This window comes from Phascolarctos cinereus, unplaced genomic scaffold (assembly GCF_003287225.1).
Source record: "Phascolarctos cinereus isolate Bilbo 61053 unplaced genomic scaffold, phaCin_HiC Scaffold_4;HRSCAF=312, whole genome shotgun sequence".
In the NCBI taxonomy this organism is placed as follows: domain Eukaryota; kingdom Metazoa; phylum Chordata; class Mammalia; order Diprotodontia; family Phascolarctidae; genus Phascolarctos; species Phascolarctos cinereus.
Window position 1 is genome coordinate 717,260,911 of NW_027555847.1, and position 27,404 is coordinate 717,288,314.

General features: G+C 47.9%; 1 protein-coding gene across 2 annotated transcripts in view; it reads left to right on the plus strand.

The window, feature by feature from the left end:
- ZNRF3 (zinc and ring finger 3) overlaps positions 1-27,404 on the plus strand; it is a 200,910-nt gene that overhangs the window by 157,219 nt on the left and 16,287 nt on the right. For both annotated transcript variants that reach the window (XM_020996553.2, XM_020996554.2), the window contains exons 3-4: positions 25,910-25,984; positions 26,380-26,511. In XM_020996553.2, coding sequence (XP_020852212.1) covers positions 25,910-25,984; positions 26,380-26,511 — 207 coding nt within the window. The remainder of the gene's footprint in view (positions 1-25,909; positions 25,985-26,379; positions 26,512-27,404) is intronic.

Here is a 27,404-nt window from a genome sequence, read left to right on the forward strand (position 1 = left end):
AATGAAGTGATTTGTTCAGGGTCATGCAGTGAATTAGTGGCAGAGCCCTAATTAGAATAACGCATCTCCTGGCCGGTGCCCAGGACCTTGTAGCTTCTGCCAAGTTTTAGCTCTTGGAGGGGGGGGCGGGGGATAGGGAGGAGAGTTTGCTGGGAAGACAGTGGAGTCTTTTGCTCACCCCAGTAGCCCGCCAGCCCTGAAACTTAAGAGTGTCTCTCAGGGCCCCTCCCTCCCTCCCACCCACTGACTAGAGAGGGTGGACAGGAAACACTGGGAAGTTCTTCCCAGATCTGCCATTTAAGGAGTGTGCCCAGGACAGCCCCCTCTTCATTTCCCATACATCATGCCCCTGACTGGCTACTCTTCCTCCACCCTCTTTTCAGCTTTTTATATGTTATTTCCCCCACTTAGGTTTTGAGCTGCCTGAGAGCAGGAATGACTTTTGCCTGTCTGTGTAACGTCAGCACTAAGGATAGTGCTTAGAACCTCTAGTAAGCACTTAAAGCTTATTGACCGACTAACCCTGAGTTCTAGATGAAATGGAGGCAGGTGAAAGTTAATTGCTGTAGTATAGTCCTCTGTCACCTCCAGGATCTAGGATATAAGATCCTTTGTTTGGCATTCAAAGCTCTTCAGTCAGTGACCTTGGCCTCCACCTCTGGGCTCCAAGCATCTTCACTAGCTCCCTCCCCATTTTCACCTCAAGAATTCCCTGCCTTCGCAGACCCCCTTTAATGCTGGCAGCGCTTCCCCTCTGGCAATGATCTCTAGTTTTGTCTTGTCAGAAAGGTTATTAACATGTTGTTTCCCCATTGGCCTGAGCTCCTTGAGGGCAGGGCCTCACTCAGTCCCCTGCCATTGGCACAGTGCCTGGCATGGAGTTGGCCTGTTTAATACAGGCAGGTGATGGGGAACGAAGCCTGCCCATTCTCTTTTGCAGCTTATCCTTTTCATTGCACAGAATCGCCGTCCTCCCAGTCTTTTGCTCTGTGCTTTCCTGTCATCCAGTAAATTGAAACTTAGAAACATTAGAATTGAATTTGTCTTAGAGTTTATCTCTTCCAGCCCCTTGGTTATTTTGCAGAGAGAGAAATTGATTCCTAGTGGTATTACTGGCAACGCATGTATTTTGCTGTCTGTGATCTAACAAATTGCCACTGAAACTGTCTGCCCACAGTTCTTTGAAGCAAACTGGAGGACCAAGTTAATACGTAATTCAGATTAGGCCGCAGTTGTAGGCGATGCTGGTCAGACCCACACTCTATTTTCAAGGGATGTTGTTAGTATTGAATTGCTGGTTAAGTCTTGACTGACCAGGGAAGTACTTTTAACTGAGCCAAGAGAGACTACCAAAAAACAAATAAATAAAGGTATTTTCCAAGTGGCTTGAAGCTCGGCTTCAAAATGAATGATGTGGGAAGTGTAATGCTTTGTCTGGAGTCTAGGCTTGCATAGAGAGGGTTCTGAGCTCTGCCTCCAGTGAAAGGAATACAGAAAGGATCTCTTCTCAATAGAAATGTCACCTAATTAAAACCATCAAGAGTGGAGAATGCTCAAAACATCTGACTGGGTTATGTCCAACATCCCCGGACTCATGATCTATTTGAGAAGACCCAATGAGATCACTGAGAAGCAGGCATTAAGTCTTTCTTGCTGAGTCATGTATTTGGATGGGGTGGATTTGCTTTCACACTTGGTGCAGTCAGTCAAGGGTTGTTCTGGCACAGTACTCGAACCCCATTCCCAACTCAATACTGAAATAACGTGTGACCCTGCGCACGTCTCTTGGCTTCTCTGGCTTCTTCTTCTCTAAAATGAGGGCATAGACTAGATAACCTTTCAAGTTTCTTTAGCTCTGTCTTTCCCTAAGCACTGCCTGCATCTTGGTCACGTGATAGGGAGTCATGCTCTGATGATTTGGTGATTCATTGAAACCAGCATTTCATTGGCGTGAATGCTGGGACTGGTTTAGGGATCAGAGAGGAGTTAACTCAGCCCAATATGAGTAGCTGTAGCAAATGAGAAGATGAATTTTCATTTATCAATGAAAATTAGCAGTAACATTTAGGTGCTCTAACATGGAATTCTCGTATTTGACAACAGCTCTTGCTATATTCAGCTAACAGAAAAATGTCAAGTGAAGCTGGAGCATGCCATTGGTTTTAACTTGTTGAAGAAAAAAGAGGCAGCTTTTTAGCGTGTACTTGGACCAGTGCCATCTGAGTGACCTGAGAATTGTTCATTAACCAGCTAATGTCACTGCGAAGTTAATCTGTAACTTGTGCTGTTAGCAGTTAACGTAGCTCCCCTCAGCTCTCAGTCTGAACCTCCTCTCTACAGATTTACATTTACTTATGACCAACGTCTTAGTTTTTTCTCTTGGAAAAAGTGTAACAGAATTACAGGACTGGGGTTTTATGCCTAAATAAGCTTGGGTTTACATTGGCTTGCTGGTGTTGCCAGTGCAATGCTTAGACCACCCCCACCCCCAGTGAGTTTGTTCAGAAAAAAATGTAACTTAAAGGTGGGAGCTAATAGTGACTACTAGAGATAGATGCGGAACCAAGTCTGCTGACTCGAGGCCCGTGTTTTGCTGTTTTGTGTTAGGGATCCGTCTGGCAGTGTGGTAAAGCCTATAGGCCCCCTTCCCAGAATGCTTTTTGAATGCGTGAAATATAGAAGAGTACAAAGAGAAAAAAACAATTATATCAAGATGCAGTTATCAGTTTTTTAATGGAGTTCATGGATCCCGGGTTAAGAACCCTTAGTCTAATGCTTTCCTACTGCCTGGCATGTACTAGTCTCTTTTTAGATGGCCAGTAAACACTTATTAAATGCCTGCCATGTGCCAGCCACTAAGTTAATAGCCAGGGGTACAGAGAAAGGCAGAAGGCATTCTCCAGTCTCGAGGAGCCCAGAGCCCAGTGGGAGACTCGTCATACAAACAAATATGTACAAATAAGATATGGAAAGGACGAATTGGAAATAAGCACCCAAGGGGAGGAATTCCCAGCTTTAAAGGAGATCAAGAGGTGAGTTCTTGGCTGGGACTTGAAGATGAGGAGGCAGAGAACTCTAGACATGGGGAGCAGCTCTTGAAAACTACGAGTTAACTAATTATTGATAGGTAATGATAAGCGTTGTTGCTTTGAATCTACATCTTAGATGAACAGGCCATTCTGTTCATCTCAGTGACCTTCACACTATCTAAAGAGATTTCATGAGCACTCTCTTTTAGAGACTTGAAGCATCCTTTATAGCCCTGTAAGGAATGTGCTCTCGTTAGTTATGCGGTCCCTTTGTCTCTAAGTGTTCTGTGCTAATAAAAATGTACCAAGTTCTGCTAAAATGCAGTGTTTCAGTGAACTTGTGTGTGCAAGTTTTTGATTTTGCAGGGTTCTGTTCTGGTATATTCTCAATTTAAGCGACATTTAAGCATTTAAAAGTTAAGACTTTTTAGAAGTATAAATTAGGGATTATTCCTAACAGTAAGTCTTCACTTTGGGATCCCTTATGAAACTTGCCTTTATGCATTTAAAATTATTCACTGTTCCTGTAGGGTCCCTTTTTATTATTTGATGAGATTGTACTGAAATGATCATTGGAGGAGAATCTAAGTACTTTCTGATTTTTGTGAATCTCACCTCACACAAACTTGCTTTTCTCCAAATCTTTGTTCAAGTAAAAAAAAACACCACCTTATTTACTGTTTGCAAAATACTCTTCTGGACTTTGGAGGTGCAGACAAGACACAAGTGGTCTGACAGTCAAATAGCATGTGGTTCTCCTGGGGTGGGTTATCCTCTGACATTGCTTTAATGCCCACAGACAAGGTGTAAAAGGATCTAGTGCAAAAAGGGGCTGTTAGTTGTTTCGTTTCGTTTTGTTTTGTGTTTTCAGCCTGATGTCTAGTATGCCTTGTAGACGAATGCAAGATATCTTAGTCATTGGCTGAATCTTTGAATTCTTCTGAAACAGCTCCAGAAGGGATGCACTCATACTGCACTGTTACTTCCCTTTCTAGGCCTCGGTTTCCTCATTTGCATAAAGCGGCTAAGCTAGGTAGTCTCTAAGGGCCTTTCTAGATCCTATATTCTATACCATTTTCAGGGAGCCCAGAACCTCTGACAGATATTTCCAAAAACAACGAGCATATATGAAGCATCTACATGTCAGGCCCTGAAAAGGGCTCAGCAAGCCTGCATGCCAGAGGTGCTAGTCCTCTCATCCCTCATCCGCCTTTGGGGTATGCCTGCGACTCAGCTCTCACCTGGGTCTCCAGGGAGCTGTATGTAACATAGGCCGTGGCCACACCCTGGTAAAACCATGCTGGTCGGCGGGCTAAACGAGATTAGGGGTAACCAGCGGCCTCAAACCTATCAGTGAGTTAGCGGGTGTCTTCCCCAAGCGTGTGAACACTTGCCCTGTGCAATGAGTGGATGAGAACAGTTTGTTCCAACAACCATGAAGATGGCTGAGGCAGGCACCGTGAAGTGCTTAGAGTTTGGTCAGATGTTGAGGGTGCTGAGGTCACCCACTGCATCCTGGGTCATCACCAGTCATTCTGACTTTTGTCCTGCCCGCTGAAATTTGACGATTCTGGAAGAGAGAGGGAGGCTGAAGACTTTGTACAACTCTACCTCACTTAAACCCAATTCACGCACAAGTCAAGACATCACCCCGTGATGTCATTGCTCCTCTGAAATGATGAACATCAATGTGTTGGGCACGGCGCTAGATACTGGTGATAGGAAGACAAAGCAAAATTCAGGCTTTGCCTCCAAGGAGTTTTTTTGGAGGTGTACTTGGAAGTAAATAAGTGTAAACACCAGAATTTGAAGAGGAGGAAAGGGGGGAGGTGGGAATTGGGGGGGGGGAGGTGGCATCCTTGGGAGGCATGGGACATTCTAGGCAGGGGAAACCATTAATACCTGTAGTTGTTGTAAGGATTGATTGGGATTATAGAACAGCTTTGCTAACCTGAAAGAATGATGAAAACATCAACTGTAATTTTTCCAGTTTCTTATACTGTGGTGGAGGTAGCCACCTGGGTCCTCAAAGGTTGTGCCAGGGAGGTACAAGCTCAGGCAGAGAATCACATCCTGGAAAGGCTTTGACTCTGGTCCTGCTTTCTGAGCACAGGAGCCTGGCTACTTGGTGATGAATTTGTTGGCCTCGGAAACCCATGAAACAAAAATACAAAAATGGCCCTCAGCCCCCTGTGGCCTCCTTCCACTTTGGCATTGACAGGAACAGAGTGTCAGAAAAACAGCTATCACTGGGGTGCTTTCTTCTTTCTTTTTCTGAACTGCATAAGAATTAATTTGGATAGCAGTACTCTGAAGTGGAAGCTCCTGGGCAAGTGACCAAAGGAACATGCTGCTAGAGAAGCCAAGTCATAATAGTCTTAACATTCTCTCTATAAATGAAACCAGGAGACCCAAGGAAATTGCAGCTGAAGTGGGGAGGGGCGATTCTTAGGTTGTCCTTAGGCACATAAAGTAGTGGGCTTTTATTTGTCATCCAGAAGGCAACAAGAAATCCTTCATGGGACACTGGAGTATCTTACGTTGCACGTGTGCTTGCGTATTCTTAACAGACATTTGCGACAATGCCTAGGATGTCTGTTTCATCTTCTGTGCCAGCATCCATTCCCAAGGCAGAGAAGATACGGAGGTCTTGGGAGAGGTTCCTTCTTTGAATATGGAGAGCGTTTTCCATCATGAGGCCTCTGGAAATGTCTAAGATCCTCGTTTTGCTGGGAAGGGTTTAAGTTTATCAATATTAGTCATCGCACAACATGGCTGTTATTGTGTACAACGTTCTCTTGGTTCTGCTCACTTCACTCAGCACCAGACCATACAAGTCTTTCCAGGTTTTTCTGAAGTCAGCCTGTTCATCATTTCTTATAGCACAATAGTATTCCGTTACATTCATATACCACAACTTGTTCAGCCGTTCCCCAATGGATGGGCATCCCTTCAATTTCCAATTCTTTGCCACCGCAGAAGGAGCTGCTCTGAATATTTTTGTACATGTGGGTCCTTTTTCCTTTTTTATGATCTCTTTGGGATACAGACCTAGTAGTGGTATTGCTGACACACATCATTTCCTATCCACATCCAAAGAAAGAACTATGGAATTTGAATGCAGATCGAAGCATACTATTTGCTATTTTTTTTTCTTTTGTTGAGTTTTGTTTCCTCTTTCTGGTGGTTCCTCCTATTGGTTCTAATTCTTTTACAGCATCACTAATGTGAAAATATGTTTAATAGGAATGTATATGTATAGCCTACATCAGCTTGCGTGCCATCTTGGGGAGAGTGGTGGGGAAGAAGGGGGAGAAAAATTTTAAACTGAAAAGCATATGGAAGTGATTGTTGATAAATCAAAATAAATTAATTTTAAAAAGAAAATAGCTAACATTTCTAGAGCCCATTAAAGTTTATAAGTACTCATCTTTTTTGATCCTTGTGATGATGCTGTGAGGTTGGTGCTGTTTTTCCTCATTTTAGGGTAACAATAGAGCAGTGAAATCTCACAAAACTAGTAGAAGTAGTGAAGAAAGAAACAAGCTTGCAGAAAGTTTGTGGCCCAAATAAGCTTAAAGGCGTTTGAAAAGGAAACTGAAGGAAGAACAACAGACAAAAAAAGGGAAAAGATCTGTAAAAATTTCTGTCCTATTTTTTCCACTCTCTTCAATGATAATGAAGCTACCACATTTGGATTCATCCTCACAGTCCCTTACGTGCTTAATTAGAAAGGAGAAATAGCACCAAAGAAAATAAAGATGGGAAGCTGATTTTTATCAGCATGAAAGTAGATAGGTAGACGATCCATAAAGCTAGTCCATCATTGCTTGTACCGTGAACGAGCACCGCAGAAAGGTAGTGAGCTAACCCGGCCCAGTATTGAGTAGCATTTAGAAGAGTGACTTGGATTCAGCCTTTAGGAAACACTGTGCTTTTAATGACTCTGAGTTTCTTCCAAAGACAAAGGAATCTTTTAAACATCAGTACTCTTCCAATAATGCTGCTCCGTGATGAGATTTCAGATCCCAAAGATCTGAAATGCCACACTCTGGCATTTTATTCAGTCTTCTTTCTCAGTGGCTCCTCCCTCTCTTTCAAGATAGTCTCCTTTCTCTAAGGTTTTGTGATACCATTTTCGATTTCTTTTCTCTACCTATCCAACTGTTTCTTCTTAATCTTCTCTGCTGCCCCATCATCCATCTCTCTGCCCTTATTTGTATGAACAACTCTCCCCTCTCCCCCGCTCCTGCCTCCTTCTCTGTCCTGAGCCTTCTCTGCTGCACGTTTTCTCTCTCAGATCTCATCCAGTCTCATGAGACTGCCAGAAAAATAGAGCTAGCTACTCATAGTCTCTCTTCCTTGAACTCCAGCCCTGCATCTTCAGTTGCCTGTCGGACATTTCCAGCTTAGATAACTTAAACTCAGCAGAACTCATCTTTCATCTAGACTTCCTTGTCAGTCAGTCAGCAAGATTTATTAAGAGCCGACCATGTGCCTAGCACTGCTAATTAGGCATTGGTGATAGAAAAAGAGACAAAAGACATCCATGCCCTCAAGGAGCTTACAGTCTAATGGGAGAGACAACATGCTGATCAGTATGGACAGACATGCTATATACAGGATAAATAGGAAATAATTAAAAGAAGGAAGACACTTGAATTAAGAAGCGAAAGTCTTCGTGTAGAAGATGGAATTTATTCAGGGCTTGAAGGAAACCAAAAGATGGAGAAGAGGCAAGAGGGCATTTCAGGAATGAGGGACAGCCGGAGAGAATGCCCAGAGTTGAGAGATGGAGTGTCCTGCTTGTAGAACAGCCAAGAGGCCAGCATCCCTGGATCAGGCAGTGAGGTGTAAGAAGAATAGAAGAGTAGAGAGGGCCAGGTCATGAAGGGCTTTGAATGCCAAACAGGGAGCCCCCTAGTTCATTGGGTGGGGGGGTGGGGGGTGTGACGTGATGGGATCTGAACTTCAGGAGAATTCCTTTGGCAGCTGAGTGGAGGATGGACTGGAGTGGGGAGAGAAGACCGGAGGTGGCAGACCCCCCAGCAGCTGCTGCCGTGGTCCAGGTGTGAGATGAGGAGGGTCTGCACCAGAGGAGAGAGCGTTGCTCTTTGAAAGATGTTGCAGGGGTAAAATTTGACAGGCTTCCTAATCTTTATAGAGGGGATCCCCTTTTATCCCCAGTCATCCTTGACTCATGACTGTCCTCACCTGCACTCTGGCCTGTACTGCCCTATATATGCCACTTCCACTATAAGGCGTAAGGGCTTTTCCAGCTGTTAGCAACTGGCTGTACCAGGATTCACTTGTGTTTATTTTGTCTATACTTACCCATGGCTGTGGTTTTCTCCTCTCTAGAATATAAACTCCTGAAGGTTCGGGGCGGTTGCATTTTTCTCTTCCTATTTCTAGCACCATGCCTGCAGATGGGGGACTGGACCATGCAGCACGAACCTGGGGATAACAGAACTATCTCTCACGTGCTCGGTTGGGTCCATGCCCCAGCACAAGGGACCCCTTTGTAGAATCTGTCGTTGGGCATGGACTGCAGTCATGGAGGGTGAAAAGCATGAATGGGTGGTGATACAGACCATGCAGGAGGAAGTTGATGAGATCCCAGATCCGTCAGAATATTCCCAACCCTGACCCCTGTGGTCCCGTGGCTCACCTCAGCTTTGGAGAAGTCAAGTTGCTCTTTCAAAAACTAGGTTTACCCTCAGTATTCTGGACTTTGAAAGTGTTCCAGAAGCAATTCCTATGAGTGCTTCATGTCCCCCAATGACTAGAAGGTTCTTCAGGGCAGAGTTCCTTTTTTCTTTCATATTTCTTCCACAACCAACTCACACAGTGTGCTTAATTAAATGCCTTTTGACTAACTTTTGAAAACTAGTTTATTCTCATACGTTAGTTTCTTCTAGACTTGGACCAGGATAGCTTATGCAGGGATATTTAGGAACCCTCTGTTGTCCATTGCCGCCCCACCCCCCCAGAAAAAGAGAAGGGGCAGAGGGAATTGAACATTTCAGAGGAAGAAAAAATAAGGATTTTCTTTTTACTAAACAAATTGTGAGATCTAATGGGGTGCTCTCTTTTATTTTCCTAGATGATTTTATCTCTTTTTCTCTCCTTTGCCCCCTCATGCCCTGCTTTGTATCTTATCTGTGTTCTTGTGTCTCTGAGTGGCCTGTAAGATTCTGGCGTGCACAGACAGTGACGCCTGCTGGTTTTGAGTCCCCTCACCTATTGAGGTGGGTCTCCCTGCCTCATGTGTCTCCCCACTTCGTCTTTACTCGGATGCCAAAGCGATTTTCCTAAGCCGCAGGTCCAGCCACGCTCCCATTCTCTGTGAGCGCCAGTGGCTGGAATATAAAGCCTTCTCTCTGGCATTTGGAGATGCTCACAGCTCGCTCCCTTGCTCCTTGTCCTGTCTCCTTACGTTTTGTCCCATTCCATTTACACCACAAGCCAGTGGCATTGGCTTGCTTGCTGTTCCTTGAACATGACATCCTGTCTCCCAGCTGGGGGACTCCCTGACTCTTCTACCTAGCATGTTCCTCCTCCTCCCCTCTACCTCCTGGCTACCCTGCTTCCTTCAAGACTTGGCTCAAACCCCACCTTCCGATGGACATAGTTATTAACCTGGAGATCATAAGCTCCTTGAGGGCAGGGATTGCGTCTTTGTCTTTGTAACCGCCCAGTCCTTAGCACAGGTCCTGGTACACAGTAAGCATTTAATAGATGCTTGAGGACTGACTGACAGGTACTGTGGCTGTGGAATTGTGGGTAGGGCTAGGGAAGCACCTGTCCCAGTGATGGCCAGCGCCAGCTCTGAAACGCGGAGTCTTGGAGAGTGTCTTGTATCTGTCCGGACTGAGCTGTGCCTAGCGGTACCTAGCTGTGAAGACTGAGCAGTATCTCTCTCTCCTCCCCTCCCGCATTAGCCGCTTCTTATGAAATCCGGGAGGAGGGCATCCAAAGGACAGGCGAAGTAGGGAGATGAGGAATCCCTCCCCTTGAAGATTTGGGGTCACACGCCCAACCCTTGTCTTCTGTGTGTCCTCAGGCAAAGTTTGCCAGGTAGGTGTGGCTGCTCGGGATTTTAGACCCGATGTCGGGGAATTTTGTGAGTGGTTTAGAAGTCTAGCCCAGCTCTGTAGAACTGTAGAGGTGGGAATTGGGTAAAGCAAGCAGGTGTATTTAGCACATACTCACGACCAGAAAAAGGCTTGGGCAGGGTAAAGGCGGCTGCATGTGTCCTCATGGTAGACAGTGACGCCAGAGATTTGGCAAATTTTGGTATTTATTTATGGCCAAAATGGAGTCAAGGAGTGGACCTTTCTGTCCCTGGCCCTTAGACACGGAGTAGACATGGTCAGGTCCAGATACCAGATCCACCCCCCTGAAGCTGGGCTAGGTTCTCAGCCATCAGTCAATGATAAGGGGCTTGGGGCTCCAATCGTTAGAGCCAAGCGACTAGGCCATTGAGACTACCATGTAGAATGGCCCAGATTAGGTGGGCCTGAGCTCACTGTGTGTGCTACACATCAGTGTGCCCTTTTAAAAACTGAGTAAGGGAAGGGAAGAGTAAGACACGTACAGTATAAAGGTCAAGTACAGTATCATGAGGATATCGGGGTGATGTGCTGGGGCTTTCTGTTGTCTGAGAAATTCATCAGGGGGAAGAACACTGAAGGCCTTCTGGCCAGGATGGCTACCCAGCAACCCACATACGTCCCTGTAGCAGAAACCCCAAGTTTGTACCATACTGGATAATGTTCAAGAAACTCATTAAGAAACTAGCATACGTGACTTTTTCCACCCTGGAACATCACCAAAAGTCAGCCAGAAGCTCATGGATAGTAGGAAAGGGGGGTCCTCCAGGAAAGCCACCCCAGTAATGCAAACTAGCTGGCAAGCTCCCAATGTCTACTGGCCAGAGACGGGTGCTGCCTGCAAAGCTCTGTCTCTAGAGGCATAGGCCCACAGAGCCCCAGAGTGGGGCCTTCCGATCCGGACAGCGCAAGCCCGAGGGTTCCACGCTGTCTTAAATCAGGGCAGCTCAGGTACCTCAGGGTCTCCAAGGACCCTCTCATACTGATCTGAAACACCACATGTGTGCCCAGGAGTCAGCCCTGGGAGGCTGAGGTCAGTGTAGAGACCCTAGAGGGGGGGAGACAAAGCAAGGCTGAACACTCCATGCAGAAATGGCCCCTCTGCCGACCTTTGGTGTGTTAGGCACCAGAACCACCGCTCCGTCACTAACTTGGGCAGTTGTTTCAGTTGTATCTGACTCTTTGTGACCCTCTAGCAGGGGAAGGTGATGTGGGGTGGGGGAAGATACATTTCCTTCTCCAGCTCACTTTGCAGATGAGGAAACTGAGGCAAACAGTGAAATGATTTGCCACCAGCTAGCAAGTGTCTGAGACCAGATTTGAACTCTGGAAGGTGAGTCTTCCTGACTCCAGACCCAGTGCTCCATCCACTGTGCCACCTAACTGCCCTTGCTGAACTCGGGCAGAAGTGCCTTTTTTTTTTTAAGGTGTTTATGGTCAGAATAAAAAAATAAAAATTTTGTAAAAGAAACAAAACAGGACATTGGAGTAGAACAGGAGACCTGGCCTCTGTATGTGTAACCTTGAAACGAGTCACAGGCTCGCTCATAGCTTATTCTCACTGCTCCCCTTTTGGGGAACCTTGTGTGTCTTCATTCGTCATCTTTAAACTCACTTGAAATTTAGAGCAAGAAAGAAAATAGAAACGTGGAAGAGTCAAGTGATTTGCCCAAGGTTATAGACCCACTTGGTGGTTCTGTCTGTCTTAGACCAGACCCTCCTCAGTCCTGGTCCACAGCCTCACCAGGGCAAAGTCAGTTCCTCTGCCATATCTATGCACTGCTGACCTCAGACTGCAAGGCCCCCCTTTTTGAGGGTGGACCTTGATGTTTATTTTACCCTGAATTCACCTGGGAAAAAATATGCTGCCCCCTCCCCAGCCCCACCCCCAGGACCACCAGGTGAATTTCCCTGGGTACTTATCTCACTAGGAGGTGGTTCTGTTGGCTGTGATTTCTCATGTGAGATTTTTTTTTTCCATATTAGCTGTGGGAGGGGTGTGAAAAAAGAGAAAAATAAAGTAAGAAAATCATCCATCAATTTGTACTTAGCGAGTTCATCGGTTTTTCTCTAGAGGTAGATAGCGTTTTTCATGATAAGTCCTTTAGAATTGTTTTGGATCCTTGTATTGATCAGAATATTTCATAGTTGATCATTATTACAATATTGCTATTACTATGTACAGTGTTCTTCTGGGTCTGCTGACTTCAAGGTTGTGATTTTTCGAGAAAGGAGTAGGAGTTTGAGAAGATGGGTTATGATCTCTTTTTGTTAGAAATGTATTTGTTATGAGTCAAGATACCTGGGGTTACCCACACAATTTTAAAACTCCCATTATCACATAGCTAGAGACAGCTGAGCAAGAATAAACATGATGTGTGGGTTTCACTAGTTGAAAACATCTTCGAAGGATAGACACATGGATGGATGGATGGATGGATAGATGAATGGACGGATGGATGGGCAGGATCTGCTGTGTCTAAACTGTGACAAATTGCTTATGCTTCCCCTACCATTTCTGTTTTTTCTAGCTAAAACGTGTTGGGTGTAGCCTCAGACACAAAAGTGATTTAAATGGAGACTGACTTGTCGGTAGGTAACCCTGCCCCAAAATAAGAAAAATTCTTTGCCAACCACCTTTCCCAGCCAGCTTTGAAGCAAAATGATGCAATGTGGAAATCCACTAGAAAGTCTCTGGCCTGGTGCTTGGATCCCTGAAGAAGGCTTTCAGACTTCCAGAATGGTTTTGAAAGTGATCTGAAATTCAGAGGGATCAGGCTGCTCCCTCTTCCCCTCTCCAGGGGGAGGAGCACCTGTAACAACACCCCTTGCCCCCCTCCATGCTCTGGAGGCCATCCGTGGTTCTGGATTCAGAAGTGCCTCTTTGTTTTTGGAAAACTCCTGTGCTGTTCATCATTTCTCCAGCTGTTCTCCAGGGCTTGGCCTCACCAAAGGTTGATGTGTGAGGCACGGTGTGTGTCCCTCCTTCAGTGATGGGCAAAAATCAGGGTAAAGAGTCAGCTGAGCTGGCCTTGGAGCCTGGCCCTGTTCCTCTCTACCTGTCTGGGCCTCAGTTTCCTCTTCTGTAAAATGAATTGGACAAAACTCTAGACGCCCTCCATTTCCATACCTTATGATGCCTTTGTCTGTCCACCAGCACTAAGCCTTACTCAGTAGCCGTGGAGCTTCTGGACTTCAGATGAAAATGGATGGGAGCCCCAGGGAAAGAACACAGTTTCGGGGGTAAAACCTTTGTATTTGGGGTTCTAGCATGGAACTCTGAACTTGGTAGGCACTACCAATGTTTCTAGAATTGGAATGTCTTCACTTGTCAAATGAGGGAGATAGGCTAGATCCCCTGAGATCCTCTCCAGCTGTAAATCCCGTGAATCTGGAGAGCCACAGGCTCTGGAAGGTCCCCACTCTCTGTCAGCGGGCATGTGTGACCCTGGCCTAGTGCCTTCACCTCCACAGCAAGGATCCCCTGGGCTTTGCCTCAGAGGTCACGTAGCCACCTCTCCTCCCAGGGCAGGGGTGGCGTGCGCCCCCTCCCCCCCCAAGGGGCCTTTTACTCGGTCTTGGTTGGGAGGGGTTGTTTTTGTTTTTGGTGGCTTGTTCCTACAATTTAGCATTGTGTCTGTAAGGCGTTCATTAGTTACCATATGCATAGAAAGGGGTGGTCTTCTTCGAAGTGTTCCTGGCTTCATGACTGTACCCTGGGAGTTAAGCATCTAGGGTCTGGTCTTGGGGCTGTGCCTATACTAACTTGCTTTGTGACCGCAAAAACGTCATTTTGCATCCTATAAAAGAGGAGCTTGGGTGAGCTGACATCGAAGGCCTCCGTTCTGTGGATGTGTGATGACCTACCAGGTGCGTGTGGGGCCCTTGTGCGCTTTGCAGTTCTGATCATCTTAGACATTCAAGGCGCAGAGTAGGACAGAGGAGACAGGACTGCACTTCGGTGTGTGTACATACACGTGTCAGGTGAACACCAAGAAGTCTTTTTGTAAATCTGTGAGTGGTGCCCAGTATCAAGGGAGGGGGATTGCATCAAGTCTGATAGCCGCCTGTCATAAGTGGGGGGTGGGCTTGACTTCTTCAGCTCTTCTTTAAGAGCGATCCAAGTTGAGTTATTATTTGAGCATCAGTAACCTTGCCTGGACTGGGGGGGGCGGTGCTTTCCCCTATGGTGCCCTGTGTGTGATACCCTGTCTCTCAGTAGATGAGCCTGGTATTAAATAATGTCTTCTCAAAGGGCTGGCAGCTCGGAGCCAGCCTTAGGCAAGCCTATGGCCTCTCGGGGCTCACCAACTTCAGTCTGCTCGAGACAATGGGTTTTTTCGTTTGGGGAGACCTGAGGTGTGTTTTGGGGGTCAAAGCCCCAGAGCTGGGCCGCCGGGGCACTCTGGCCTTCCCGCCAGTAGCCCCTGATTGTTGGGGTGGGAGCAGGAATGCACTGGGGCTGCACCCTCTACCCCCTAGCCACCTGCCTGCGCAGGTGTGGGCTCCGGCTCCGAGGAAGCTCCAGGCCCTTTCTTTTTCTTCTTTCTCCTCTCCTCTTTTTGGGTAGTGATCGTGGAATTAAGGGGGGAGGGGTGGGGAGAGTTGGCAGCCAGGTAGAGCCCGGCACTTCCTCCTGGTCTGCTCCTGCCTGCTCCCTCAGCTCTCCAAACAAAGTGCATGGGGCTGGGAGGGCTGGGGGGATGTTGGGGAGGACGGGACAGAGAGTGGAGGGAAGGCTGTGGAGAGTGGAGCTGCCTGGGAGGGAGGGAGGGAGGGAGGGAGGCAGGCTGTGTTTGTGGCTCCGGCTCTTTGATCTCTTGCCAGGGAAACCTGGAAGGTCAGGCCAGGCTGTAACCAAGCTACGGAGAGCGGAGCCACGGGAATGCTGGAATGGGGTCTGTCTGCAGCTCCCTCTCTGTCACCCCCAGTCTCCCACACACCAGCCCTTTCTGCTACTCGCAGAATGACTTTCGGTGGCACCCTCTTTTTGGCCCGTTTTCTGTTTCTCACATGAGATACGGTCCCTAGGGAAAGACCCTGGAAGTGTAAATGACATCGTTGGAGCCATGGGGGGAAGAAGTCATTGACAGTGATTGGCACAGCCCTCAAAGAGTCACCAGGAGCTCCCCAGAGGGGCCTGTGAGCCTCCCATCAAACACTCAGTCAGCTCGGGGTGGTTATCTCCATTTTACAGATGAGACGCCTGAGCCTTGGAGAGGTTAAGTGACCCGAGGAGGATCAACCGTGAAACTAGAATCTGAATGTGAGAGGAGTGTGGCATCAGTGCCGTGAACAGCAGCCTGGCAGGCAGGAGGCCGAGGCTCAAGCTTCCACACTCCTTTAGCAAACCAGAGCCTTGGGAAGATGGCTGTCCCTCTCTGGGCCTCAGTTTACACGCCTGTAAAGTGAGAGGATTATACTAGATAATGTCCAATGTCCTTTCTAGCTCCAAATCCAATGACTAGAAGAGAATAATTTCCTACCCCAGTTTTTCCCCTCTAGCCAAGGTTATTATAAGGGAAGGGTAAATAAGCATTTATTTAGCACCTACTCTGTGCCAGGGACCATGCTAAGTACTTTACAAATATGATCTCTTTGATCCTCACAATGACTCTGTGAGATAAGTGCTATTATTCCCATTTTGCAGATGAGGAAACAGAGGTAGATAGGTTATTAAGTGACTTGCTCAGGGCCACATAGCTAGTACATGTCTAAGGTTAGATTTGAACACTTTGCCACCTAGGTGATTATCAATAACGAGTGTCCCATTTACAGAGTAGCTTGGCATATTTGGATGATGGGAGCCAAAATTTGGAAGGAGTACATGGGTTCAAAATTCCACCTTTTTTATTTAGAAACTGTATGCCGTTGGGTTAGTAGCATTATCCATTGGGCCTCAGTTTCCCTGTCTGTAATAGGAGGTTGGACCAGAGGATCTCTGAGACCCTTGGACTATGTGAGACCCTCCTGGTTCTTAGCCCCAGGATTTTCTCAGTAGTTACTGGAGTATATGGGTGTGGGTGTGGATGACTTCATTTCCTGTGGAATGAAAGGTTTCTCTTTGGAAACATGGCATTTCTTGAAACAGGACTTGGAAACCCGAATCCCTTGCCTGGTAGAGTTACTTGTGTCATCTGGTGACTCATGGCTTCAGAGAAGGGCAGGCAGCTGACGGCCGTGCTTGTTAGCCTGATGCTTGGGTGGTCACCTCCAGAGAAAGCATAGGAGAGGTGGAGCAAGGGAAAAAGTGACAAGAGAGAGCCTCAGAAGGCTTCAGTGGTCTGCAAGGAAGGGAAGGCTAGAAGAGAACCTGGCCATCCTGGAGAAGCAGCCAGGGAGGGAGACAAGTGGGAGTGGGGAGGAGCAGTTTGGCTTTCCTGAATGTAACAGTTCATGCCTTTTTAGCCAGAAGACAGAGGCAGCCTCCTGGCTGAGCCTTCATCATGTGCCAGTCCGGGACTGGCGGGCTCCCAGAGGTGGCTGAGGCCCCCATTGGGGCCTAGATTCTGCTGGACTCTTGAACCTGCCAAAGAGCACATTACCGGAACGGGGTGGGGGGGCATGCTGGCCTGTGGTTTCAACGGCAGAGGGAATCCCAAGGTGAGGAAACCCCTCCACCGGTGCAGGGCAGCACCTCATCTGCTAGACAAATGATTCAGAGACTGCACTCAAATCCAGATCTCCGTGATGCCACGACCAGCTCTCTGATTGCCTCTCTGCTGCTGGAAAACCGTAAGATGAGGAGCTGGTCCTGATGTCCGTGATGCAGTGAGCAGAATTCTCGATTGTCTGACGGGCATGGGGAAGGTGCCCCCTGTCTTTCTGCTACTGTTGGTAGCCCCATGCCTGGCACACAGTAAACACCTAGTGAGTGTTTTTCTTCTCCCCCTTCCCCTCTCCTCCTCTCCCCATCTCCCTTTTTTCCTCCCTTCCATAAATTCTCTGGAGATGGTAGACTCGGAGGCTTTCCATAGTCCTTTATCTTGCCCTGATTCCCAGGCCCTCACTCTCCGACCGCCACACATTTGCCTCCTCCATAGATGGGGTGACGTCCTGCTTTGTCACTTCTCCTGACCGTTGGCGATGCGCTGCACCATGCCAGTGCTCAGTATGATAATGGATAGAAAACTTCATCTCGCTTTCTGTACAACAGACGTTAACAGTGGCTCACGTTTCACGCTGTTCTCCTCATGATGGCACCCCAGAAGAGTTCAAGTGCACGTCAGCCTCATCGCAGCATTCATTCTCCTGCGCTACCCTGCCCAGGGTGTTAGAACACTTACTTAGGTACAGTGGGGAAAGCACTGGCCTAGAGTTGGGTCTGAGGTCCAATCCTGCCCCTGACAGATGCTCCGTGTGGGACCTCGTGCATGGCTTTTACCCTTCCTTCTGCCTCAGTGTCCTCAGCTGTAAAATGGGGTTGCCCTGAGTGGCCCTCTGAGGACCCTTCCAGCTCTCCATCTGTAAGCCTCTCACCTCAGCCACAGTGTCAGCAGCAGACTTCTAGAGCTAAGCTTGCTCTGCCGTGGGCTATTTCCAACGACGGGCTTCCTGGCAGGGCGACAGGGATGGCTCATCAGAACACAACACCCTTCTGTCCAGCCTCCTCATTGCCTGAGAGGTGACATCCCACAGCTGCTCAGGATCTGAGATGGGATTCAAACCCAAGTCTTTCTGACTCCCACGGCCCGTGTTCGGGAGCTGACAGCTTCCGAGGGCCAGTCTCGCAGCTGTGATGTCCCAAGCCATAAGGCACGGTCGTGTCCAGCAGCCTATCCCAGAGTGATGGGTCAAGGGCCTTCCAAACATCGTGAGTGGCCCAGCCAGGGCCCATCCTGCCTGCAGAGCACCAGCCGAGGTGGTGTTCAGAACTCGGTGTGCCAGGAAGCACACCGCCACCCCCGAGTGCCAGAGGACCTCCGGGGCAGCCCCCGTGTAGCGCACTGTGGCGGTCCTTGGGGAGCTCCTGCTGCTCGTACCTGATACCTCGTCCTTTTGTGTTTGCGGACTCGGCCCAGGGCTATGTCAGGCACATGAAGCTGGGGCCCTAGTCCTGTCTGTCATTGTGGGGCCCGTGGGCACTGCCTGTCCTTCTTGGCCAAGCCAGTTGGACTTAGGAGATGTCATTTACTCACTGAGGTTACTTGGAGCTCTCAGATTCTGCCAGAGGATTGCTGCGGGAGGTCTGCTTCATACCCTGCCATGATGTCAGCCATTTGTTCGTGCCTGAAACGGGCTCATATTCTTGTTGTTTTCCTAATAATCTAGTCCTGGTACAAAGGGATGTCGTTAGAGAAAAAAGAAACCCATACTGTATGGCCACTAGTAAGCACCAAAAATTATCTTCTTTGCCCTTATGGAACAGAGAAATGAGATGAATAGCCTGAGCGCTGCCAGGTATCCATGTTCAGACACTCTAAGGCCTTTTTCTTACCCCACTTAATGAAGAAGGAATCCTTATTAGGGAGACAGCATTGGTGGTAATCCAGAAATAATTAAACCTTCTATGAACAAACTGCATTTATCTAGATGCTTCCTTGGTCTGCTGAAGCCTGCATAGGTGCTCATGACAATAAGGACTATGCATGCGTGTGTGCACACACACAGACATGCATGCATGCATGTGAGTGTTCACGCTCCCATTTAATGAGAGCTCCCACTTTGATGGAGCTTTTCTCAGCACAGCATTGAGGCAGGTGATGCAAGTTTTATGAGCCCTTCTTTTACAAGGGAGGGACCTCTGAAGCTCCCAGAGATGAAGTCATTTCCCCAAGGTCATCAGGAGGTGCTCCGGGGCCTGGGATGACCAGGGCTTGCTTCTCTGGCTGCGCCAGAGCTGTGTGTGCAGGCATGAGGGCCTCGTCCAATCATTCCCTCCCTTACTGTCTCATTCAGGACTCCTCAGGGTCATTGCTTTTGGGTCTCTTGGCATGACTCGTACGCGTAGCCCACCAACATGCAGCCAGCTGCTTACGGTCATGCTGGCTGCCACTACTGAGATCAGTGCCTTCCTCCAGTGGTCCCAAGCTCCATCTCCTCCATGTAGGTATCAGGATTAAGTCCATCTGTGTCAGTGATTCACCTTTATCCTTTATAGTAGTTATACCCACAGGTTCGTTCTCTTGTGCCCATCAAAGCCATGGTCAGTATTTGCTGTTGACTGGAGAGAGGTGGGGGGTGGCAGCTTGAATAGCAGCTTCTCTTCATCTCTGCCACAGGTGGCTTTCTCCGATGCATAGGATCTGTCCAGCTTCCTCGGTCATTCAGCAGCCTCCTCACCCTGCTGTCTATCGGAGTCTAATCAGAGACCATGAACTCTCTTTATCAGCCTATGTAGAACAGTTGGGAAGGGATGCCTGTCACCAGATAGCACTGGATGATCATTGTGCCCTTCCATCATCGTTGAGGATGACCAGGAAAGTGGGAGGAGGAGGCGGCTTTGTTGATTTAGAGCTCTGGGCTTTCAAACTCTTTTACCTGAACTTGGATAAGGATGTGGAAGACTTTGAAACTCCTGTGTCTGTCTTTAGTCTCCATGCACCTCACAGGACAGGGCATAGTCGAGTCTTTCTTTACTTTTTGTATTCACAGAAACTCACAAGTTGGAAGCCGTGGGGGCCAACCACCCGCATTAATCCCTTTTGTAACATCCCTGATAAATTGTATTCCACCTTGTACTTATAAACACCTTCAAAGTCAGGGAACACAGGATTGTCTTAGTAGGTAGTACCCCATTCCACTTGGGTGTGATTGTCATTTGATTTTGTGTTAATATGGCATGTTCTGAAAGGTCTAAAATACCAAAAGCAAAACCATAGCGTTTGTCAGAGGTAGATAGCTCCGAATTAGAACTTCCCCTAAAACTGTCCTGCTTTCCTCCCACTCTTCTGCCTCCTGGCGCTGTGGAGTAGAAGTAACCAGAGTAGCAGCAGAACACTACCTTTCACCAAGTTGGGCGGGTGTCATTTCAGGGATGGATTCTGTCTTTAAGGTCTTGGCTTGGGAGTTCTTCTGGAGATCATCGTCTCCAGTTAACCCCCAGCTGAGAAATGACGTAGCTGTGGCATCTATCAGGACTGAGGTCTGGAGAAGTCGTATTTTGCATCAGTGAAGATTGAACTGGCAAAATCACAAATATTTGCATGAAACAAAGGAGAAGTGAGATGGAGTCACTAAGCCAGAGGGTGGATGTTGATGTGGCCCATTTCGTGACCCACCTCTGACTCAAGTGTGTGGTCAAACCAAGCCCCATTTTGGTGCGACTTGCTACTGCAAAGAAAGATGCCAGGTAAATGTGTGTGTATATATGTGTGTGTGTGTGTGTATCTAGATGTGTGTATGTGTGTGTATGCATGTGGGTACGTGTGTACATAATCAACTCTAGGACTCAGTGTTCTCAAAACCACAGGGTGGTAAGGAAGTTATTAGAAAATACCATGCTTGTTCATGTTGAGATAAACACTTCCTCCAGGTCTAACCACATCTGCTTTCAGAGTGACTTCCTAGAATAGCTGTATCTGGTAGCCCAGAATAATGGCACACCAGTCCGTCATTCTTCCATGTTTATTTATTCCATTTCATCTTTGTATACCACTTTGGTACCTAGCACATTAATATTTTACACGTAGTAGATAATTAACAGAGGTATTGGGGGGTTCTTTATTTGAACTGACATTTGTGGAGATGGGAGTATCCTATAAGCACCCTACTTTATTGCCTCACTATGACTCATGGAAGTGATTTGAATTCTTGAAGGATTTGGAGAAAGCCAATGCTGGTGAAGTCCTGTCAGGACCCAGAGCTTTGAATGATGCCAAACTGTGTGTCAGCCTGGTGTTCAGGACCATCAAGCTCGATTCAGAGAGGCTCTTATCCATAAGGTTGGCCTCTAGATCACCATCTTTGGCCAACAACTCATTTTAGGGAATGGCAGGCCATATTGGTGAAATGGAAAATACCTATAGGATACCTGGTATTCAACCATCTTCTGTCAGATGAATCTCCAAACATTATCTTGGATGATTTGGAAGGGGTCTCAATTCTAGTTCAGTCCCTTCATTTTACAAATGAAGGTAACTGGTCCTGACTTGTAGGGCTTGAGATTTTATCATTGCAAGAGGTCTATAACTGGCAGTGCATGGTCAAGTACAAAGGCATTACGTCCCTCTTCTGACCCTTCACTAAAGACTGTGGACATGTCTGTCTTAGAGCTTCATTCTCTCATTGCAAGTTGGGTGATCATACATACCTATGGTACCTACCTTATAAAACTTTTGAGAGAATTGAATGCCCAAATGTGTATAAAAGCAGTTTCCAAGCATCAGAGCGCTATATAAGCCATGATTAGAGGCTGCCATGTCAGTAGACTTAGGTTTTGTTACTTCTGATCAGAATGTTGTTTTCTAGACTTGAGTAATGTAGCTGCAGAACACACCAAATGAACCAGTTCCACACCTCTTTCTCTGTGCCAGTCTATGGTCTTATGTTCTGTTGCCCCTGTCCCCCGTAGAACTTGAGCATCTTAAAGAGATTCTCGACCACATGAAAGCGACATCTTGTTTTCATTGGCCTCTTACTGCTAGATTAGTGCCTGGTGTGGTACTTTCAGGGAGTGGTGTAGAGGGTGCTCTGTTTCCAAGGGCTTTCCACCCTCAGGTTTCCGGGTCCTGTTTTCTCTCCTAGGGGCAGTAGGGTTGAAATATCAGTGGTGTTCAAATTAGAATTCTTGACTTTAGAGCAGGAAGGAACCTTAGTAGTCATCCTAGCTAGCACCATCATTTTGCAGAGGAGGAAAGGGAGGCCTAAAGAGTGACTTGCCTGGGGCAGTGAAGGTAGTTTTCTAACCTGAGGTCGCAGAATTGGAGAACCAGACACGATGTGAGTCCGCACTCTTGACACAGCTGATAGTGCTTGTTGGTTCCTGGCTCTTCCTGAAGACCTCCAAAGAGAGGAGACTCACAGCCCTCCAGCGGGGGTAGTGCTACGCGGCAGCAGGGTGGACCACTGAGGCGTTAGCAACATGACGGTGGGCAGGCAAGACCCTTGGAGGTACTCGCACTACCAAGCTCAGTTATCATTATTTAAGAAGAATAATGCATGAGAAAGGACTTTCTTGCTAAATTAACGTAACCGTTCCATGGTTTCAAGTCAGTCCAGTATTAAGTGTGCTGGGCTTGGTGCCTAGAGATACAAAGACCCAAAGCAGACACCAGACCTTCCCCCTAGTAGTTCTTGGCCTCGAGGAATTGGAAGTCAGTGGGAGTGGAGGGACCAAGCTGGGGCATCAGAAAAGGCCTCTCAAGGTAACACTCAAGTTGGACCTTCCTGAGAAGGAACAAGGGATCGGCTGCAAGGGGGTGCCCAAACCTATGCACAGCCACAGAGAGGAGGAGATGCAGTGTCCTGGATGGAGAGCAGTCGTGTGCCCATTTGGCAGGAGCACAGAATGTGCATGTGGCCGGTGAGGTGTGATCAACCTGAAAAGATAGGCCGGAACCAAATTGTCAAGGGCTCAATGCCAGGCAGCATCTAGGGGGTGCCACAAAGCCCTGGGCCGAAGTCGGGAAGTGTTGAGTTCAGAACGTGTTTGTTTGTGTAACAGGTTCATTTTTCATTTGAGTGTTGATCCAGCCTCCAACCCCTCCTAGCTGGGTGGCCCTGGGCAAGTCACTTCACCTCTGTCTGCCTCAATTTTCACATCAGTAAAACGGGTTTGATTGTAACACCTGCCTCCAGGGTGGTTGTGAGGACGAGAATGGAAATATTTGTAAAGTGCTTGGAAAATGAGAAAGTTCCACAGAAATAAATGCTAGCTGTTATTAAGCCTAATCAACTGAAGCATCATGGAGAGTCATCAGGTTTGGAATCTTTAGTATCCGACTTTGTAGAGACACTCCTCCCCCCCTCCATGATGCTCATGCTGGTATTGAACTTGGAGCCAGAGCCCGGAGATGTCTCCTCACTCGGTCAACTCAGTGCCTCATCAGTAGGATAGGGAAGGTGCTTACCATGCTACCAATGGCACAGGGTGCCATTAGGTGAAAGGCCCCATGAAAACAGAGACTGTGGTTCCTCTTAGTGAATCAATTTTCCATTTGCACACAAATGCTGATTAGAGTTTAGATGCTCAAACCTAGGTCTTTTGACATTAAATCCAGTATTCATTCTGCTATACCACAACTGTGTTACAAAGTGTGCTGCTCCCTTCTCTGTGTCTCTCTCTGTCTCTCTCTCTCTCTCTCTCTCTCTCTCTCTCACACACACACGCGTATTCCAGTCTCTTGGAGAGTAGACTATGAGGAGCATTCTGAACTCAAAGACTTTGATTCTTGACTAGCTCTGTGGAGTGTAGAAACCGACTCAGATTCTGTTTCCCATCCTGCCCTGCCAGAACAGGGTCATCCCTACAGCTCTTCGGCCTCTACGTTCCTGAGCCTTCGCGTTTCCTTTGAGACAGAAGACCAAAGGGCCTGTGATGAGGCAGGCTCTGCTGGAGCCCTGCCTCGGAGGCATGTGTCTGCACTAGCAAAGGGAATTACTCTACCCCAAATTCCTTCAGCCTTTCATCCCCAGCAGCGATTAGTGCCTCTCCAGGTGTGCCCGCATCAAAGAGGACAGGCAGGCTCTTGAGGGCTCATCCACGGAGACCGAGAAATGGGAGTTCACAGGGCTCGTCTCCCTCAGGGGCTGTTGGATGCGCTTGATCCGAGTTTAAAACGAAAGCCACATAAAGGTGCAGAGAGCTGCCTTGTTTACCTCCTTTGGAAGCCCTGCTGGTCAGGATTCGAGCTCTTCTTTCTTCTCCCAGGCAGCGTTCTCCAGTGACTGGTGAGGGGTCTCACATGCGCCATTTATTTACCTTGAGACCCTTTTGGTTTTTTCCTTAAAGGAAAAGAATGTACCTTACACTTGTGGATCACCGTTTATATCCCTGTATCCCAAGATACGTAGGAAGCATAGAAGATTTGCTGAATTGATTGATTCAGTCTGGAGAATGCATGATGGTCACCTTTTCTGTGCCCTGCTTTTCTGAATCGTCATCACTGGTTACCTGGTAGCCTTTTCAGAATTCTCTACGTGCTATTTATTGCCCTAGATCAGTGATCTTCACACTTTGTAAAAAGTGTTTGACCCACACTCCCAATGTTTGTTTGCAAATTAGGTGCTGGTACTACTACATTAATATTATATATATAATAAAACCTTCACAGAAATAGAAAATAGGAGAGTCAGGCTAAAAGTGAAATTAGCAGTGATATAAGGTGCATTTAGCAGTACAGAAAACCTTTTTAGTTTTGTACTAATGTAATTTCCCTTAAAAGCAGTGTGATTAAATGTACTTTATAAATATCTTTGCAACTTGGTTTACCTTGCTATGGAGGCTGTGTGCTACCTGAATCCTTCCTACCAGGGAGGCTGAGGCTGATGGATTGCTGGAGTTTAGGGATCTTTTAACCTGCAGTAGGGCTAAAGCTGATAAGGGGTCCTCACCATGGAAGCACAGATGTAGGGAGCCCCGGGGTGGGGTGGGGGGAGGCTGGCCCAAGTCAAATCTTGCCCAGATCAGCCGTGAAGTTGGGTTGGTGAGTAGCTAGTGTGGCTGCTGACCTTCCACCCCCAGCCAAGAGAGGGAAACTCTGACTCTGTCCACCCACCCCCTGTCACCCACCCCAGTCTTGGTTTAAGACTTGGTGACACTATTCCAAGGTCTGGTTAATTCACTACTTGATTTTAATGGCTCTCATAGCTTTGGGGGGAGGGGGGGAAGATGCTTTGCAAAGATGTGTAGATCTGAATGGACCGAGTGCTTGGTAGAGTGTACTTAACAAATCATGTTTGACTTGATCCCACCTACCGGTTATGCAGAGGTTTTAGTTGAAATTCAGCCAATAGTTGTCCATCTCCCCATGATTTGGAAGAAGCCCTAGAGGTCAGGTGCCAGGTTTGAGGGACCTTTGGGACTGCCAGTTCTCTAGCATGGCATGGGAATCAGTGGTGGCTTCTAAACTAGAAGGGTACAGCGTAGCCCCCGGGGATTCTGGTGAATGAGCACGGTACCAGAACTCAAGTCAAATGAGGCACGAGCTGGCCGACAAGCCATGGAACAAGCCTGCCCTCTAGTGGATGGATGGCTCAGCTGGCCCAGAAGGAGCCATTTGTTTTATACTGCCTGACTGGGCTTGTAGTCCTTGAATGAGTCGCCACCTTTTTCACCCTTGTAAGGACAGTGGCATCTATGCCAGGTTGTCCGAGTCGACGATGAGCCTCCCTGAGCTCTGTGCCCAGTGAACCTGTGAAAATAGCTGCTTAACACTTGGCATGTCCGTCCGGGCTTCGCTTGTGAATTATGTGCAGGTGTGCACAATTAGATAAGATTCTTCAAGGCAGTTTGTCTTGTGTTTCTTTGTGTTCCCCACAGTGCCTAGGGTAGGGCTTAGTAAAGTTTTTATCTTTAGTTATTTTTAAGTGGAAACATATAATGATAAATTAGAATAACTATTGATTCCCACCATCAGTAAGTGTAGACCCTCCAAATCGCTGCTTCAGCCCAACAGATACTTTCCTCTTGTGCTTGGAGCGTGGCTACCGGCGGGCAGTCCTGTTCAGCTGGGAAGGCTGAGAACAGAGGCTGTGCATGTCTGTCACCGGACTGGCCTCCTTAGATGCGGAGGAGTTCCCACAAAGAATTCCTTGGGGGAAGAGTATTGTGGGCATCTCGAAGGGGTGAGAAGTCTTGGGCATAAATCCATGTTGTCTTTTCAGGCCAAGCGAGCTGTACAGCGAGGAGCTACTGCTGTCATCTTTGATGTCTCAGAAAATCCAGATGCCATTGACCAGGTAAAACCTCTGGTTCACACTGGAGGCCTCCCCGTTCTGTAGGAGACCGTGGCCTTGCCTTAAGTCTCCAGAATAGAGGAGAGGCGCAGAGGCCAGGCCTGTGGGGCTTAGTGTGCTTGTTATCTTGTTAAAATGAACAAGGACTGAGGATATACTTTGTGTCCGGGCATCTGGCCATGCCACTCGAGCCACATCTTTGCCCCTCAGTAGTCTCCAAGTCTGCCTTTCCCTAAGGCCCCCAGCTACCAAGAATGAGCTGGAGGAAAGCAGCAGGACCCTGGCTGTGGGGCAGTTTAGGAAAGGCCTGTGGCCTGTCTTTGCCCCTCCCCTCTTAACCGCTTTCCTCGAGGGCCTTTGAGTGACTCCATCACTTGGCATCATCTTTCCTTCCCTAGCTGAACCAGGGCTCAGAAGATCCACTGAAGAGGCCCGTGGTGTACGTGAAAGGGGCTGATGCCGTCAAATTGATGAACATCGTCAACAAGCAGAAGGTGGCTCGAGCAAGGATTCAGCATCGACCTCCCCGGGTGAGGCCCCCCGGGATCTTCCAGATCCTGCTGTGAACACAGCTAACCCTGTGCTTACCGACACGCTGGCCGAATTGTTTCTGACACCTAGCTCTGATGATGCCTGGGTGCCCTAAGCCCCTGATCCTTTGACCCAGGGATTAACGCCTTCAAAAAGTTAGTCCTTAGCAGTGACAGAAATTCATTTCCTCCCAGGAAGTCGGTGAATTCAGTTCAGGGTCTGGCCTCAGTATGGGCAGGAAGGATGCCGACAGCCTCTGACTCTGGTCTGGCACCTTTGTCCCAAGCCTCAGCCTGGAGGCCTGTGTGGCCTGGGGACGGATGCTCCACGTAACTTTCCTCGCCTTTATTTGAAAGAATCCCCCAGCTTTTAAGCGCCTGGGCTCTTCAGAAGCACGCCGGCTACCTGCCGAGCCGCTGGCCTCTCTTTCCTGAGAGAGAGGTCTTCTAGGCTTGGGGAGACAGAGAGCTTCAAACTAAAGGCAGTCACTGATGAGCTGGATGGCTGGCTTCCTTTTAAAGGAGAAAAAGAGATGTAGCACCTTGGTAAACATGAATCACAGCAGTGAAAGCTGGTATTTATGGAGACAGCGTACAGTTTTCTGAGTTGTTGTAAGCATTAATTGTGTGGCCAGTAATCACTGTTCCCTCAAACATGGCACTCGCTCCTTTGTCCTGCAGAGGTAGTATTCGGGCTTCTTTGCCAGGGCTTTGCCGTAGGGTGGATCTTTGCTGTTCTCTGGTGCTGGTTCTCGAGAGCCAGCCCGCCACTGCCCAGCGCAGCGAAGAGCACCGACGCAGGCCCGCTCGAGGCTGAGGGCCAGCGCCTGTGCCTTAGGGTCTGGGGTCATGATCCCTGCGTGCTCAGGGACAGAGTAAAGGCAGAGGGGAAG